Source organism: Falco peregrinus, chromosome 4 (genome assembly GCF_023634155.1).
Source record: "Falco peregrinus isolate bFalPer1 chromosome 4, bFalPer1.pri, whole genome shotgun sequence".
Lineage (NCBI taxonomy): Eukaryota > Metazoa > Chordata > Aves > Falconiformes > Falconidae > Falco > Falco peregrinus.
In genome coordinates this window covers 95,760,998-95,779,491 of record NC_073724.1, presented here as the reverse complement: position 1 = coordinate 95,779,491, position 18,494 = coordinate 95,760,998, and the positions used below count along the sequence as shown (strand labels likewise).

General features: G+C 39.5%; 1 protein-coding gene across 3 annotated transcripts in view; it reads right to left on the bottom strand.

Moving 5' to 3' along the window:
• Nucleotides 1-18,494, bottom strand: part of DCLK1 (doublecortin like kinase 1) — a 251,266-nt gene that overhangs the window by 29,065 nt on the left and 203,707 nt on the right. For all 3 annotated transcript variants that reach the window (XM_055802401.1, XM_055802400.1, XM_005241155.3), the window contains 7 exons: nt 18,324-18,432; nt 13,860-13,917; nt 12,979-13,098; nt 7,037-7,183; nt 1,773-1,906; nt 1,024-1,101; nt 287-383 (listed from right to left, as the gene is read on the bottom strand). In XM_055802401.1, coding sequence (XP_055658376.1) covers nt 287-383; nt 1,024-1,101; nt 1,773-1,906; nt 7,037-7,183; nt 12,979-13,098; nt 13,860-13,917; nt 18,324-18,432 — 743 coding nt within the window. The remainder of the gene's footprint in view (nt 1-286; nt 384-1,023; nt 1,102-1,772; nt 1,907-7,036; nt 7,184-12,978; nt 13,099-13,859; nt 13,918-18,323; nt 18,433-18,494) is intronic.

Here is an 18,494-nt window from a genome sequence, read left to right as displayed (position 1 = left end):
AAGTGCAGGTCAAGCAAAATTACTCAAAATTTTTCTTGATCAGTAAAGGCTGCTGGTGCCTCTGGTGTGTGAGACATCATATAGAGACAGGGTCCATTTCAGAACCACCTGGAGTCTAACAGACAGTGATCATATGACAACATACTTGGTGACCCAGAGGAATTTATAGGTGTAGCAGGGAAGTGTGAGACGTGTCAAATACAGTACTGTGAAAGAACAACATGCATTAAATACTGGCACTGGGAGTAATATTGGAAAAGAGAGTATCATCAACTATAAAACCCACCTTTGCAGAGTCAGAAACGTTGTCCCAATACGGAGATGGAAAATCCACCTGTCCCATCAAAATCTGATCAAAAAGCACTTCTTGGTCATCTCCACTTCTGTAAAGTAAAAACCGAACAAAACCAACAAAAAAATCCACAAAGATTATTTCCAAAGCTGGTTTCAATAGGCTGCTTCAAATTGCTTTTAATTGGCAATCTCTTAGTATGCTTTTGGAAGCTGTTGATTCCCCTCAGGCGTGCAACCAAGGGTGTGAATAGTAAGATCATAAAACAAAGTGCATTGGTACATTCTTTCTGAGGTAACCTGCTTGTCTTTAGGATTGTCAATAACTTTGCAATTGCTCTGAGGGAGAGAAATGATCTGATGTCCTTATTAAGTGGCTTACATTTTAATTACCTTTTACTGACCACAAAGTATGTCGTATTTGGTCCATGAAAGAAGATGCTTATTTCACTGTGTATTTTAAACATCAGGCAAAGGCACCCAGAACCCATAATGGAGGCTCTTGTTTTGTAATGCAATGAAGTTTAAACTAAAATAAACAAACATGAGACAGACATTTTACAGTAAAATCACAGACTTTTATGGGGCTTGTGTAAATTACTGTGCAGAGCACAGGAAAACCCAAACTCTACGAGCAGAGAACTTTTTCCAGTGGGAATCTCTGTGCTTCATGCAAAGGCAGCACAGTGATCAATTCATAGAACAAGGACGGTTGAATAGATTGGTCCATACCCACGGAACGGAGGAAAACCACAGAGCAGGATGTAAGTAATCACACCCGCTGCCCAGATGTCCACCTTCAAGCCATATCTAGAAGTGTGAGAGACATGGTTAGAGACATCCAACTCCTATGAACTACAGTGCAAGAACAGAGGAAACATTTTCAGAATTATTCACAGTTTCTTATATACTCTCATCTGAACTTTCTCTGTGTCCTTCCTACCTATCCTAATTCTGCTTTCAAATCTTTTTTACATTTACATCTTAAAACTACATTAGATCAAAATGTAGGAGTGCACAGAAGATGTTGTGCTGTATTCCTGAGTTAGAAGTGATGCCTACCAACATGAAGCCTGCAAAGGTGACAAAGGCTGCTCAAGCCAGCAGGCGTTTACTCTGTGGAACAGATCAGAAGAGGACAGTGTGTGATAATGAAATAAAATTAAGTGAATGGTAATTAGCAGTCTCTGGGGACAGCTTAAGAATTATTTTTATTGTATCTGAAAATGGCTTCTTTGTAAGTGAGTGTTAAGCTGAGAAGGTTGGGGGCAACTTGACACAACTCCAAAGCTGTCCTTCGTTTGGACAAGATAGCCTCTGGAGGCCCCTTCCAACTAAATTGTTCTATGAGCCATGATTCTGCATCATACCCAAGCAAAAGCAGCATAAAAGTCTTTACTGCAAGAACTCCTGTCTGGCATACTGGCGAGAACAACCTCCACTGTGTACACACCAGTGAATCGTCACTAGAAGTGATTTACCCAGTTTCAGCAATGATTTCTGGAGCTACATATGTTGGGGTGCCACAAACAGTATAGAGAGGTCCATCCACAATTGTTGCTAGGCCAAAGTCTCCTAGCTTCAGGGACTTGCTTCCATCTTGGTGTTCATAAACCTAAATCAGGAGGAAAATTCAAAGGTTTAATGCAATACCGTCAAGGTAACTACTGTATCATTTACTAACTGCCTGAAGTGTTCCTTCTAATTTACAGTCTTTTTTCTTCTCCTTACTAACAACATACTTCTCTGCATGCTTTGAAAATTCACAGACAATTTGGACAACTTCCCTTGCATGTAGTCAGGGTGTTTGGGAAGAACTTACCTTGCTACCTGGCCAACAAAGGACATACTACTTGCTAGAAGCTAAAGCTCAGAAGCAAAGGTCTGACCTTCCAGTAGTGACGTTCCTAGCTCAACTCCCCATTGACAGCCGATACACAGTGTAGGGTTTTGGAGTTTGTTCCTTTAACTTCCACAGAGCTTAAAGGCTTGCACAGGAATTTCACCTTCTTAGATAATGCAGCAGCGACTGCACTGATAGCAGCAACAGATTCTTTGTGTGTTGAAGTCATGAGACACAACTGTGGCTGGACTATTTCACCTAGCAACACTATCCTCTTCTTGGATGACTGTTAAACTCCAATCAGTGACTTAGTGGTATGTTACCGTCATCATCAATGGACACAGGTAGGGCTATTAATGAGTATACGAGAAAATCCTGTGTTAAAACGGGGTCTTCACAGCAGCAACATGATCTTTCATGGGTTTTTATGGATGCAAATAGAGATTAAGATGCAGTCACAAGAAAAAAGCTAGAAACATCAGTAAAAAATACACATTTTTAAAAGCTGGCTTAATGCAAAGGAACAACCCTAAACCTGCAAACACTGAAAACTTACCAAAAAATGTTCAAAATCAAAACAGACTAAAATGCATCTAAATTAAACACTAGACTGTGAGTCTTTCTTTAACCCAGCTGCTGGTTTGGGTTCTTGCTTCTCATTTTGAAACCGTTTATGATGGAATTTAATGCTGTTAACCACAACAGCACCTTAAAAAATGGAAACAGTCTATAGGAGGCCTTTTTAAAGTATGTATGCATCACTATTATTTTGCAACCCGAATCAAAACTCCATGCAATCTGGCTCACCAGCAGTGATGTCCTGACAACAGTTAGCAGTAACACCGTGCAAAACCAGTCATACTTCACAATCAAAACCAAAATCATCCTTAATACCCATCTTGACCAGCTACTCCTACATCAAAAATCACATTTATCTACAACTGTTTGCAGAGGTAAATCCTAGATCTTTGTCTCACAAAAATACAATAAATTCTACAATGGGCCCATGAACAGTTCACTTGGTGCAAAAATGAAATCTTGAAGTCTCTTGCCAATGTTTGCTACAGATCTGCTATAGCTCATAATAATTATTTTATACACCACCACCACCCAGTTTCTCCTGTTAGTTAGTCATGTCTAGAGAAAAAAAACCCTCTGTCCAGATGATACAGCCACAAGCAGACATTCAGAATACACAAATTTCTTCTCCTTTCCTTATGTTATTTTTATAATACAGCTGGACTTTAAGAGGACCAGCAATTTGATATGGATTCACATTTCTGTGTTACTAAGCCAGAAAAAAAGATAGGCTTATAGAAAAGCCCTGGAAAAAAAAGCAATTACGGTTTTATTAAAAACACAGATTGTTAAATACATCTGGTTGCTGAAACTAAAGAAAGTGCTCTCTGAAATGGCAGTAATAAATCTCATTTCAACAACAGTTTTAATTAAAGGCTATAGACTAGAGCTTTAAATATTCACTTGCTGAAAAATGTAAAGCGTGCACTTAGACATCAAGAGCCGAATCCGGTCTAATTAGCATCTCATATTCTATTTCATGCGGTTACCTTTTACAAAGCCCTCTCTAAGTTGTGTTAACTTAGTGAACCTTCATAAGTTCTTTCCTTTAACATACCACACCTTGTATGACTCATATATCCTAGAAATTAATTACGGAAGAGGCTCGTTTGGCAATATTTACCAATGCAGAAGGTTTGGTGCTGTGTGTTTTCTAGTATTTTGTCCCATCTGTTTCCAGGAACCACTTTCCTTGGAAAACTACTTCAGTTCACTTGTAAAACTGAAGAAAGTAACTTTTCCTCACCCTGTTATAACTCCATATAAAAAGAGCCCAATGTGAAGCTGTGGTATGTTACTTGCCAGTCAAGGAATGTGAAAGATAATTTAACGCTCATGTTATTCAGAACAAATGCTATATATGTTCTGCTGCATTTAAATACTGAAGGGCAATTAAAGAAATGGGGATTAGTGCAAATTACCCACTATGTAGTGCTTTCACTGTTTTAACTAAGCAATAAAACTTAGTAATTGTACAACACTAATTGAATGCAGCCACACATAATTGTGTGCCACCATATGTATCCTATTACTATAAAGACTGTCAGTATTTTCTAAGCTGCTCTTGTGATCGGTGCAGATGGCAACAGTCAGAGTTGTTCTCTAGGGTTTATTATATGGCTATAGAGACATCCCATGACTTGACAAAATAAACATGCTAAATAGCAGCAATTATGAAAAATGTTCCAATTAAAACATGGAAGATACTCTCTAGAGAACAAAAAAAGTGCTAACAAATCACAGGTATTCAGCATACCTTAAACTCTTGGACAGTTGACTGTTAGGTGGGCTTTGCATGCCTTGAGGATAATAAAGAATGTTTAAGGACTTACAAAAATAACTGGTGGTGCACACAGGACATTGAGACAGGTTCACACACCCCCAAGATTTATCAGCTGGGACTACAGCTGATAGCTCTATCACATATACAGCTGATAGCTATATGACACATCAGCCATAGTCATAAAGTTACTTTTGTGGAAAAAGGAAAAAAAAAAACAAAGGAAAGACAGGAAGAGGAGAAAGGAAAAGCCCTCCCCAGAACTGAGAAGAGATGCAATAAGGAGGCTCCAGAGGACCATCCTTCTCTGGGTGTCCCCTCCAGAGCAGCACATTCCCCTTCACCCCTTGTATCTTCTTGCCTGCAGTAACTCTATAGCTTTTGTCAGGCCTTGCTCACACTGCCTGTTGTTTTTTCCTGCTAACCGGGCTATTAGCCTTGGGGTATGTACTGATACGGGCAGATGCTGCCCCCTCCCTAGTTAATTGCTCCACTCTCATTTGGGGCAGGTCTGTTATAGGCTCCCCTAAACCTAAAGCTACAACCCATGAGTAGCCTAAGGGCAGAGGGGAAAGGGCTGATTCTCACACCTATGACCAGGAGGACCTGCTGTAACAATACTACCAGGGTTTGCAGGTGCAAGGCCGTGACAGTAATAGCATGAAAGCAGCAGCACAAGCACAGCAAGGGAAAAATACTGACATGACCACTTAGGTGAAGGGTTACAGAGCTGCAAGCAAAAGGCAGGCTGCAGGAGGCAGGAAGGTCTTTAGCAACAGAAAGGCTAAGACCCATATGGCATTTTGCAAGTGTTTTATAAACGCCATGAAAATAACCCTAATTGCAGTCTTGTGATACAAGGAACTACCCATCCCATCCGACAAATAAGAGAATAAAAGTAGAAAGGTCAAGAGACACCGAGGCCGCAGACAGCCAGTGTCAGGGACAGGGTTAGAACTTGGGTAAGGTTGGTTGCAAAGGGTTCTTCTAAACCAGCGTTCATTCCTTTCCAGGACCTGATAAATTTTAGAGAATTAATGTAATTTGTGAATCAAGTGCTGGCTTTTGAGAGTTAGGATTCTGCAAGAGGTTAAGAGTTGCATCCTCGCTGCTCGGTATCAATATCAATGTAGGACCTTTACATATGCATAACTGGAAAAATGCAGCTACAATGCAAATGGTGTGATCATTCCTGGTAGTGGGTAATTACTAGGGACAGCTGGGTATAAAAATCTAATCCTCCCCCTGTTGCCCCCACCTCCTGCCTACTTTCCACTTTTCCCCAAAAAGCTTGTCTACTGTTAGAATTTAGGCATTTAGAGACATGTCAAGACAGCAGCAGGGCAAGCCTTGCCCCAGACCAAGCCCCTCCTGCACACTCCGAGTCACAGCATTAATGAACCCTGGCATGCGATTGCTATCACTTCTGCCTGCAGCCACCCACACCAGCACCAGGGTGGTGCTAATCAATCATTAGTGTCTAGTGAAACTGCCACCCATGTTCTTAGCAGATTCTGGAAAACAAGGACAGGCTACTTCCTCACCCAGAATTATAAAGGCACCTGCCACTAGAGTAAACTACTGCTAGTAGTAAACCACTCAACTGTAAAACTCCCACTCCCTGGAAGTTTAGTTAGATCTGCTTGAATCAAGATTCCCATAAATCCTCTTCAGTGTCAAGCAGGACTAAATACACTAAATCATGACAGAGAGCACACAGCTGAGAGAACTGATACTCCAGGTATCTTAAGCATTTTTTTATGGTTGCAGAATATATGGAAATTTGGGACATCTTGATACTGGAACATGACAGCAAATCTGGGAAAACTCAGAGAACAGTGAAATAACAGGGAGAAATTACTTTCTCAAAAAAGATAAAACAATATCAATTGGAGAACAAAAATTGCTGCATTCAAAAGTGCAAAATTCTCAGAAGAAGGACTTATTGCCAGGGTGTGTTTTTCATTGTCTTCAGTGGCGAGGGGTTCATACAGAGTCATTCAGGAAAAGGAAGATTTAGGCTATCTATTTGGAAAAGTGGCTTAATAAAAAGTGCTATAGGATTATTTGGGAGGTGCAGCAGGGGAAGGAAGGACACTGAAGTCTCTTCCTGGTTGTGCTCTGACGTACTGTGTGATTAGGGCTCAACATTTACACCCACCACGTTTGTAAAACTGAACTGCTGCTAATTACTCAGCCAGCTGCAGAAGTACAGAATAGTCTACTGGGGACAGAACACCTTTGTGTTCATGAGAAGCTTGAAATGATGCTGCAGCTTACTAAAAGGTCACTTCTAGCGATCACTGGAACAACTCTGTCTCCATGTCCTGGAGAACAGTCTAGACATACCAGCTTGTTACTGTACTTTTTGTGATAGCTGTTATTCTTAGGAAAGCTTTACAATGCCAAGGTTAAAATGAAAAGACCTATAACTTAAAAGACTGAAATAAACTTGGCGGGTGTGTGGAAGGAGGAAGAAGTACAGACCTTCTCTCACACACTCTCAAGTTATCAACAATACCAAAAGTTGAATCTTCACTTACCAGTAGATTCTCCGGCTTGATATCCCTGTGGACAATGTTCAGGCTGTGAAGATATTTGATAGCACTGGCCAGATTGTAAAGCATTCCACTGGCATCCCGCTCTGTATATTTGTTGGTGGAAGTAATAGCATCAAAAAGATCTCCTCCCTGGAGAAAAATTACCATGGCACCTTGAGCAATACTGCTTGTGAAATGACTGCAAAATGTAGAGAAGATCAAGGTGCATCATTTATAGAGGAGGAGGAGGAGGAGGGAGGAGCAGCACAGCTTTCTTGCAGCTATAAACAATGGGTACTGTGATGACATCCCCCCATAATGGCAGCTGAACATATCAGTAATTCAGAATAATTTGTCATGGCTTAGTTGGTCAGACAAGAGGCTGGAATCTCTACTGAACACAATTCCCACCTGCTGCTGGTTTTGTCACATGTCCAGCACTTGCCAACCTGTGTGTTAAGAGCCTCTGCTGCAAATTTCTGGCATGCCTACATACTTGCCTGTCACGATGTCACTCACGTACCAACCCTTGCCACTCTTTATTATAATCACAAACAGGCTGACGTCAAATTTTTTCCTGAAGCCTAACTGCACTCCAGAAGGATGAAAGAACTCTGAGTAAAACTCAAACCGGCTACTTGTCATCACTGCTAGCATATTTTGAAAGTTTGTTTCCATCTCATAAAACTTTGAAAACATGGATTTTAGAAGCCACCTTCTCTATACAAGATGTGAAGTTTTGGGTAGTGTGATGCTTCTCGCAGCTAATACTGAAGAACTCTCCAGCATATATGTCAGACAATCATACTGGAAGACACTTGAGAATTAACATTAGTATTTCACCACAGCTACAAATACAGATGGCACCTTGTACCATTTCCAGCTCATTGTGCTGTCTAATTCAGCTAAAAGCTACTGGCAGTGAAAGAAAAAAACAAGAAAAAAAGAGAGAAAGAAAGAAGAAAAGAAGGAAAATTAAGTTGAAGTCCTCAAAGTTGAAATGATCTTCACCAGGATCTGAGGCAGCCATGACATTTGGACTGTATTTCCAGAGCTGAGTGGGCACATGGGAAGAAGAACATGTCAGTGCTGGGAGAAAGACCAAAAAAAAAAAAGTTTAAAGAGGAGATGAAGGAGAAACCTTGACAGAGTGGAGGGAAAAAACAAACATCTTTTGAGAGATACTACTCAGAGGTGTTGGTCCTTCGGCCAAAATCAAAGCAGCACTATAAACAACACACAACACCACCAAAAGGAGGGAAAGGATAATTCTGCAAAAATAATGCAAAAAATCCCTGCTGCTGTCAAAACATCAAGAAAAAACCCAAAACACAGGAGACTGTATTTTAAAGAAAAGTAGGTGCTTTCTGAAGGCAACAGAGGAGTCCCAGCTTTGCCAACTCTCATGATTTTATCAACAGCTTCAAGTTATTTGTTGGGTTTTTCTAAGGCTCGGCTCCAGAGAAAACACTGTTTTCACTAAGAGAAAGGACGAGGGGGAAGAAACAAAACAAGATCTTTTTCCAGGAATCATGGCTACAGAGAAAAAGGTAGAAAAAGACAATCACCAAAGACACAAACCTGAGAAAACAGACAGTACTAGTTAAAAAAACACCCAAAGAAAGTATTAAAAATGTAGCATTGTTGAGGTGCAGCTGGGGTCGGCCCTGGCAGGTTTATTCCCACTGTAGATGCAAACCCCTAGTTTTGGAAACTGCTTGCAGCCCACTGTTGTCAAATCTGGACCACATCAAAACCGCTTGCTCTGACCAGTGACTGATTAAGATGCATCAAGATACATAGTGTCAAGGAAAAGGAGGAATAAAAGGCCAAGCTAAACCAGAGAGAGGATTAGAGAGAAAGGCCAAATATTTGGCAAAAGTACAGTACCATGTACTTCATGGCATTATCTGATCCCCAAGTATTAGATATCAGCATGTGGCAAAATATGTGGGAAAAATAACCTATTTTCCCTAACCTCTTTCCTGTGAAGCCTCAGTTCCAGCTGCTTTTTAACATGAGGTAGTGGATTAGACAGATCTTTGGTCTTATCTAATACCTTCCAGATGCTCACGAGAAGGGTCAATAGCCACAGCAAAGGATCTGCCTCCAAAACAAAGGAAATGGTCCAAGCTGAGATGCAAGGGGCAAGAAGGAAAAAAGCTGAACCTTGAAAAGAGAAGGGAAAATTTTGGTCTAAAGTCAGAAGAAAATGAAAAAATGTTCATGTGCAAGAGAAACTTAAACTCAGAAAAAAATAGAGGCTGCAAAGCACATTAACAGATGGTCGAGGCAATCTGAAGCAGAATAACTTTCTTCATTTAAGCAGTCTACTTTACTTGGTAAAGTTTCTTACCAGGTAGCCCGCTAAGAAAAGAGCATATATTTAGTCTGTGGGATTCTCTGCACTTAAAAGGGAGGTGATGCCCTGGAAAGAGTTAACAGATCTGACAGCTATATCAGGCAGAATTGTTTTCAGACTTCCCTTTCCCCAAAGAGCACTTTAACCTGCAAGGTTCTGCTTAGCCAATTCACACTGCAGGTCACTATCATTTATTCAGGCACAAGATGTGAGTTCAGGATGACATTTCAGTCTTAAATCCCCTATTCTGGAGTAAAATGGGACCAGCAACATCTGAATGCAGTTTTTATCAATATGAGCACATAAGGAAGTATATTTGGAAGTACGGTAACCAATTATTTATTTATTAGCTTGTTATGTAAATGATATAATCTCTCTTTTCTTCTGCAAATGTGAAATCATATCCTGGAGCAGTGAAGGAAACTCTGCAATAAATCTTGTTTGTTAAATTGGCCAAACCCCTGTTAGGTTTGAATAACAATTTTGTTTCGCTGTGTAAAAAGGCAATGTGCCAGAAACCAGGTCCTTGCTTCCTTTTACAAGCACCACTTGCAATGTGTTTATATTTGTATTTATGAAGTGCTTTTTCTTACACTTTACAAAGCAATGAATGGCCTATCTGCCATGAGGTGAGGGCACCATTTGCAGCAGCCACTTATGTCAAACATGTTACTGCCAATTAATGCAGGGTGGTATTAACTGAAACCGTGCTTTGCAGTATCAAGCCTTTTCTCCATGAATTTCTTTCCTGTCTGTGAGTTTGATTTAAAGTCAGGTCTTCAAAAGTCAGTCAATAACAGATGGTTAATCAATTCTAACAGTGCAGGCTCTGAAATGGTAACAGTCAGCAACTGGTGAATTAACAATCAATGTCTTTCCAGAAATACCTTCCCTGGTGCCCATAGAGTATAACAAGTTTGGGTTTTTTTCCCAATTAAATATTAAGGAATATATGTTTGCTTCAAAGAAACAAAGTTGACTTCCCAGGATCAGGGTCTTTCTTCTAAATTTCTTTTATTATTCCACATAAAAGTAAAGAACATTAGCACTGTGCTCACTAGGATAGCTGAACTAAAGAGATGTCTATAAAGCCCTCCTATACCATGGCTAAAAGCATAAATATCTTGGTATGTGCAGCAATTCTGAAGAGTAAAGAAGAAAGAATGCAAGAAAACAGATTTTTCCAGAAAGTGAATATAATGGATAGTTTCCTTTATATACATCTTTTAGGCTAGTTATTTTGTAAGAGTTGTTGGTCCCCTCCTGTCTTATTTAGCTGAGCAGGACTTTGATTAAAAATCCACCAGAGACTACAGTTTGAACATTTTTCCAGCATGAATAGAACAGCAGGTTGCACCCATAAAACCAGCTATGTGCTTACGTCTTGACATGTTAGACAAGGCACAGCTTTTACTTCTTAGCACACCTCATGGGGCCGAGATGAAGGATTTGTCAATGCAGGCTGAAGCTGTGGCTACATTAGATTACAAGTTGGTAAGAGTATTGAGGTACCTCTGAACAAGTTCTTACAGATACTGGGAAAAAGCTACAGTAACATGGATTTCAGAATGCGTTCGCTTATGGAAAATAACACTAATTATGGTTAAAATAGTGTTAGATGGCTAATGGCACCTGATCTGAAGCTGTGCTGTTTCATGTTACGCTCCTGAGTGCAAGAGAGCGCTGTGACTATGAAGAAGGTGGGGAAATGCTTCTGGGACTGTCTACACAGAACGATTCATGGCATGGAAGAGTGCCAGGATTATGCTTTTTTTGTAGGATTTAACCTCTCCATCAGAAACAAAACAGGGATGCTAGGTATCCTGTCAGCTTCTTGCCACCAGCACATCCCAGTGTGCTTCCTCAGAGCTTGGAGGTGGTGGACAGCTGGTTTAGTAGGACCATAAGCTCCATAGCACCACTCAAGCCAAGAAGGTCATCTGGCAGGCTCAAACCTAAGAGGACAATGTTGCCATTTCCTAAGCTGTGGGGCACGGCTTGAGCTTCTCATGGATAACAGCTTTCCTGGTCTGCCACAAGGACAGGGAAAATTTGTGGCCATCCACCCATGGGTCACACTTGACAGCCTTCCAGCTCTGCACTGGGAACATAGCTTGTGTCACTGGTGCTGCCATAGAGCACAGGATAATGGAACAAAGCAAACAAAAAAAAAGAATCATTCTTTTTGCTCTCGTATTCCAGCCGAGATTGGGAAGTTCTTCAAGAAACACTTGGACCTAGAATTGTCCTATCTAACATCTCAGTGAGGTGCCTACATTAAGAGCATCCCCTAATCTCCACCTACAACCAGAGCAAAGCAGAAAACAATCCTGCTTGCCAAAATTGTTTTCTCTCACAACCTCTGGTGGTGCCTCTTTCTAACCATGGATACAGAGGATATCTACCAAAGGTGACCGCACTTAATTCAAGATAAATGGAAGTGAGCTGTGTGCCAGGGTTCGGTGTGCCTGATTTGCTCACAAGTGTTAAGCATGCACATACAACAGGCCTGCACAGAAATACTGCTGCTGCACAGCTTTATAGTAATCTTTGTCCTTAAAACTAAAATACTTAAAACTGTGGATTTCCAAGGTGTAGGCATGATAGGCTGCCCCAGGAGAACCTGCTGATCAAGATACAGAAATGAAGGTGGCTGCTGAAAAGACCTCCTTCCCACAGAATACTTGAGGAAGAAAGTCACTAATCCCATTAGTGAATGTGAAAAATATGTATTCTGTTAAAGTATGGAGGACAAGGTGTCCTCAGCGGTTTTCTATCCTATTTGTACAATTTACTTAAATGTATTTTTGCCATTTTTTATGCACAGTGACATACTTGTGTATTAGTACTAGAATCAAGAGCTAAATTCATACTTCTTGCACTGCACTGCTGACAGTACAGGGACAAGTGATGACCTGGTCTGAGTTTCCTAATCTAGTTTGAATATTCACTTCCACCAGTGAGTGAAATAAATGCATGAGATCTGGAAGTTACTATGAAAAAAATAAATAGTGTCCCAAATGTAAAATACTGCATTCACAAACTTACTTTTAAAAATAGAGCCATGTTTTATATAGCAGGTTTTTCTCTTTCACTTCCCCCCTCCTCCAGCTTAATTATTATCAAGAAGGAAAAAAGACAGGTATTATTGCTTAAATATAACATAAATGAATATAATTTAATTAAACTATTTTATTAAAGAATACTGTATTTTGAAGGCTGGTATTTACAGCTATTCAGACTGGGTATATTTTCAATTCACTTTAAGGAAGATGTGTTTCTTTAAGATAAAACTTTTGTAGAAGACTTCTTTTGGGGGATCAAATAAAACTGGTGATCTCTAAAGTATTGTCCACAGAGCACTTACAGAAAGTCAGAGAAATAGTGGAAACATTTGAAAGCTATACAAATAAATCTAATAGCGGCTTACACATCTTTCAGTAGGGTGCTGGACAGGATTACCTGCCCAGACCCCTTCCATTCTAAAATATTCTGTGATTCCATAATTTTTAGTAAGCTTTAGTACCAATGAAATTTTGTTTGAAACAATTCTTAATAAGCAGCTTGTCTCCAAAATGCTCACCTTTACAAGTTCCATGACAAGGTACAACTCAGTTGGCATGTCCATCTCCTCAATCAGAAGTACAATATTGGGATGTTTGACTCGTCTTAAAATAGACACCTCATTCTGGATCATGTGTTCCTGCCACAAAAAAAAAAATAAAAAAAAAATATCTTTAATGACTGTGGGTTAGTGGGAAAAACTTTCACAGTGGAAAAAGCAGAGGGAATTGGGACCTACATGGATTCTTCAGGTTTGTTTTTTTTTAAAAAAAAAGGTAACAGATGTTGCCTTCAGCAATATGGAAGGAACGTGTCTAGAAACAACATCAGTGTGATAACTGAAAAAAGAACAGAGAGTAGACCATAGAAAAAGAAATGGAGGAAAAGACATGCTTCTGATGCAGAGAAACATTAAATATGAAAGCTTCTAAAATTTTTTCTCTGCTGCAGAATCTTGACTCAAAAATATGACAGCATCTTCTGTTACAGATTTCAAAAGTTAACAGTCACTTGGTATAAAATTGACATCAATTTGATTAATCTTGCATACTGCTTAGACATAGTGACAGGTGTTGTTATAATTATTACTATTTTTTTTCTGTTTTCTATAACATCTGCAATTATGAAAGTTAGAGGACATAATTGCAGGGGTAAAGAGCAAGGGGAGTGCCCCCACACAACCAACCAACTGGAGAATCAACCCATGCATCTAGAAAGGCACACTGCAGCCTTTTATATGGATGCTCCAAGGGTCTCCAGGGGCCAAGCAAAGGCTTCAACCAAAAAGATTCTAACGTTTGCCAGGAAGAAGACAAATACCGACAGCTTCCTAAATGGATCTCTCACAAAATGTTTCTTGGGGAAAAAATGTTTTGGTGTCATATGATTTCTTGTACTTACTTTTCCTCTACATTTACTTTTTTTGATTATTTTCAGGGCATATTCTCTACCAGTTGATCTGAGGAAAGAGAAAAGAAAAAACTGTATGTTCAATCCCATTGAATATTTTTCTCAGGCAAGTTTATATTTGTTACTTGAGCACAGTAAGTCTGGGCAGGGATTCTATTCAAGTATTTGTTTGGTCAAGAAATGAAGCTTGGATTTGACTGGAATTGTGAACTTGAATCAAATGTATTGAATATGTGTGCCCAAGAAAAAGGTATTAAGCATGTTTTCAGAAAAATGAAGACATTTTGATGTTTGCAAAACAGTCACTTGATTTTTTTCATTTTATAGTGGTAATTGTTATTTCTTCTGCAGTTTTATGTAAAAATATTATATAGCATTTACAAATCCAAATCCTCTCAAAACCATAAAGTTTTGTTTTCTATTATATATAAAAAAATACAAGCTATGGTAATTACTTACATTTTTCACTTAAAATAAAAAGTCATTTGTTTGCACATCTGTACTTACAAGTTTTATGACAAAAACGTCAGTCCTTGGAATAATGTTTTAAGCATTAGGTAAGTATATGGTACTTAGCAGATTTAAATATGATGTTTATAGGACAGAATATGAAAGGTTATGGAGACAGTAAGAAATTAAAGAGAATACATTTCCTTTTAAGTGGGTTTTTTTTGAAACCATATGATATTTATCACTGCCCTGTATATACATACATTCATTATATTGAATGCTAACACAGAAAACTCAGCTTGTAGACTAGTTAAGAGGATCAATTGCCATTTCTTAATCAAGTTACAGACCCAAAAGATGGCTGTAGGGATGAAACCACAAAGCTCTGTTCACAAGCTCTAGTTTCACTATAAGGTTAAATGTGGAATAGGTAACATAAGAAAAAGCCCTTACCGAAACACTTTCATTTTGTAATAAAAGTCAAAACAGTTTACAAAAGTCTATTACATTGCCCTTAGGTGCATGTTTCATTAAAAAATAAGGAAAAAAATTACCTCTCAAACATATGGGGTGATTTTTTTTCATTCTTCATTTATCAAAACAAAGTTAAACTGATACATTAAATTGATCTATAATAAGTTCAATAGAGAAATGAACATGCCTGAAAGTGTGCAGTCTGTCAAACAGGACATGCAAAGTGAGTCATAAACTGAAAGCACTGCATTAGGAAAATGACTGGGCATTTTCATTGCCATATTTAAACATGGAGAATTCCTCTGGCAATGAGAGACACTATTTTTAGGGAATGGAAGGAGGAGGTAGTGGAAGGAATATTAGAAATTAAGATATCTGGGGTTCAAACTCCGACAAAGTATGCCCTCTTTCAATAGGAGTCTCTTTCAAGCTGTTTGGTTGCCCTAGGAATGCTTCCTTTCTGTCATGAGAAAGGAAATTGATGGTTTTTGTTGGCCATGGGAGACTCCATGTATTCCAACACACTGGGAAACCTGAGCTAGTGAGGAAATGTCAGAATTTGGAAGTATCTGAAAGTTAAAAATGAACACATATAAAAACACCGCAGGACAAATTGCGCATACAATGGAGCAGATATGTAACGAGCAGATGACAACTCTGACTGCTCTTTGTTTTGGTAAAAAGAAAATTAAAGCCAAGATAATGCAAATCCTTTCCCCTAAAAAGCTGCAGAACCGCAGGCTGTCAGCAGCGCTGCAACTTACACATCCGCCAAAAAATATGCATGGCCATGCCACAGACACACAGTGAAATGGGCATATCACCTCTCCCCTATCACTCAATCTAAACAATAAAACGGTGCCACACAAAGTAGGAAATACATTATAGTTGGATAAAAGTCTAGACCCACAGCACTACCACAGGGCACAGAGTTAGACCTCTAGTTCGTAACAGGGCTCTGTGCCACACTCACTGGCTGTTTTAACCTTTTGCAAAGTTTCCATTGCACTGGGGACAAAAATCTATCTTCATTACTTTTGTGTGTGCATTATATATGTACGCACACGTGTGTGTGTGTGCACATGCATTCACAGATACATAGAATGGGATTTAGAAGTCCTCATGTGTCAATTTGGAAGATGGTTTTTGGTTTCTCTTCGGTCTGTTTGTTGTCAGAGGAAAATGCCTGTGAACAGCTTTGACGCATCAGAGTGGCTGACCAGTGCACACGGGCTGGTCTCCACAGCTCTGGAGAAGAAGTATCCATGTGATCAGTGAAGCTGTGTAACAAGACCCATTCCTACTTGCTTAACACCTCATGGCGCTATTCCTTTGAAGTCTAATGCACACAGGAACTGTATGTCCAAAGAAAGTGGAAAAGTCCTCTCTCCCAAGTATCACCCCATCAATTCTGGCTCTGCAAATGATGGACATATCAGACTTTGAAGTGAGGTGTTTTTTGCTTAGAAAGACTGTGAAGAATGTTTTTGAAGGGGCTTTACACGTACTGGCTTTAATTTACCCTCTTAGCCTTTAATTTCTCCTTCCACACTTGTGATGGCAAGGGCATACTGCTTTAGAAGTGGGAACTAACAGAAATAGTTCTGCTTGAATTTTCAAGATGTCCTGAAGTAGAACTCTGATATAATTCGCATCGATGGAATGGTATAGGTCAGAGACCATAAAAGCATGTATTGGGGAATACCTGAGTAATCATGCTCTTAGAGCACGTATTCATTAGATATGTCATGTTACCGGATACTTCTGGGACCAGTGGGACAGACAAGAGGACAAGAAACAGTTTTCATTTAACTTCTCAAGGCTATCGTAATTAGTATTATATTTAGGTGTGTCAGGACCTATATTTAATTTTATTCATGTCTTTTCTCCGAGCTTGAGAAAGAGTTGCAAAATGCACACCGCCACATTTGAACTGTCTCTCAGCATAACTGGCATTTTCAGCTGAATGACAGTGTATTAAAATCTCAACCTTTTATTTTGGCTTGCAATCTGTTTCAGTCACTATGCACTTTTCTTTTAGCTTGCATTTTTCTCTTTTCTTAGTTACATGTTTTCACTCATGTTTTTCATCAGTCATGCCCCCTCCATGGGGTTTTACAGTGCTTTCTTGGTTTCATATTATTTTGTTTTGCTTCCTTTAGGTTTCCATATTCCCCAGTTTAGTGTTCGGACGCTGGGGTTTGATCTGAACAGCTATTGCCCTCCAGATGACCAGCTCCACCATGAACTCACTCTGACAGAGCTCTAAAGGCCTCACAAGAGTTTTGGCCAAGTCCCACCAGCACGCTGTCAGCTGATACAAAATCAGCTCTTCCCCCTTTCCCCAACAGACGTCTTCATGGTCTCCGCACTTGCCAGACACTTTCAGATGCAGGGCGGGACCTGTCTTTTTCCAAAGAGACTCTAGTTTAAAACCAGCCAAGCTAATTTATCATCATCTGCCATGAGATCTAATCTTTACTTACTCTCTAGGGTTAATATGACATTCTCACAGGCTAAAGAGCAAAAGTTCTTTCTTTGAGCCCAAAGGTGAGGTTACAGTCTTCTGTAATAGTCTCTATGATCTGGTAATAAGGGATATAAAACTTCACTCGTGAAATTTCATTATCAGACCTTGACATCTCCATTGTTCTTTCTTTTGGACATCTCTAGCTCTGGCAGGATTTTTGCCTTCTCTGCACTGCTGCTGGATATCATGAACAGTCTTACAATCATTTCAAATACAGGTGAAGTACCTTCAATCTTTTTTACCCCACGTTCCCCTATTTTTAACAATGCCGCCAAAAGGCACCTGCGGTTCTGTGGGACATTTCTGCTTTTGTTCCCTATTTTTTACACTCTTAATGTTGGGTCGATCCAGTTCAAACCAGGCTCATGACCTGCCTGACCAGATCTAGAAACCGACACCTGAGCTAGTCAACATGGATGCTTTCAGCAACACCGACATTTGAGGTGACTTGTGCCTTCTCTAATCTGGAGTAGGTGTCTAAAATCAAAATGGTAAAGGGCACTGAAGAAGTTAGATTTTGAGCGCAGGCTCCTAAAGTTGGATGGAGCTCATATAATGGCATAAAGTGGGCAAGCAGGAGATAGATGCCCATTTAATTAAAGATAAACATGGAAGAGGTTACTCCTCAGTGTCAGATGCAGAATAGATGGATCCAGTCAGCTTTTTATGCTGACCACCACCACTGCACTGCACACACAAAACTTCCTGACAACTTTAAAGAATGTCCCTACACATGAAATGTTTCATTGGTCTGATTTAACACAAAGAACTGGTAAAATCATGCATTCTGAAGAAAAAAAACATATAAAGCTTACAAAGAATTAAACTCATAGATTGTCTGTTGGACTCTCTTTTTTTCATATGAGAGGGCATTACCTAGTTTTTCTGTCTGGCATTGAGACATTACCTTATTACATATTCTATATTCTACAAATAAAGACATAGAAAAAGCATGCCATAAATGATTATTTTTACAGTCATAAGCATATCATCCTCCTCACCTTTCTATACACTCCTTCACAATAGCAAAATTTCCATCTCCTATAGTCCTTCCAACTTTATATCGCTCTGCTATCGAGGCTGGAACCTGGAAACCTTCCTCCAACACTTCTGAAAGAATCATTAGTACATTTTTATTGTTAGTGAAGGAAACACAGATGTTGCACATAACA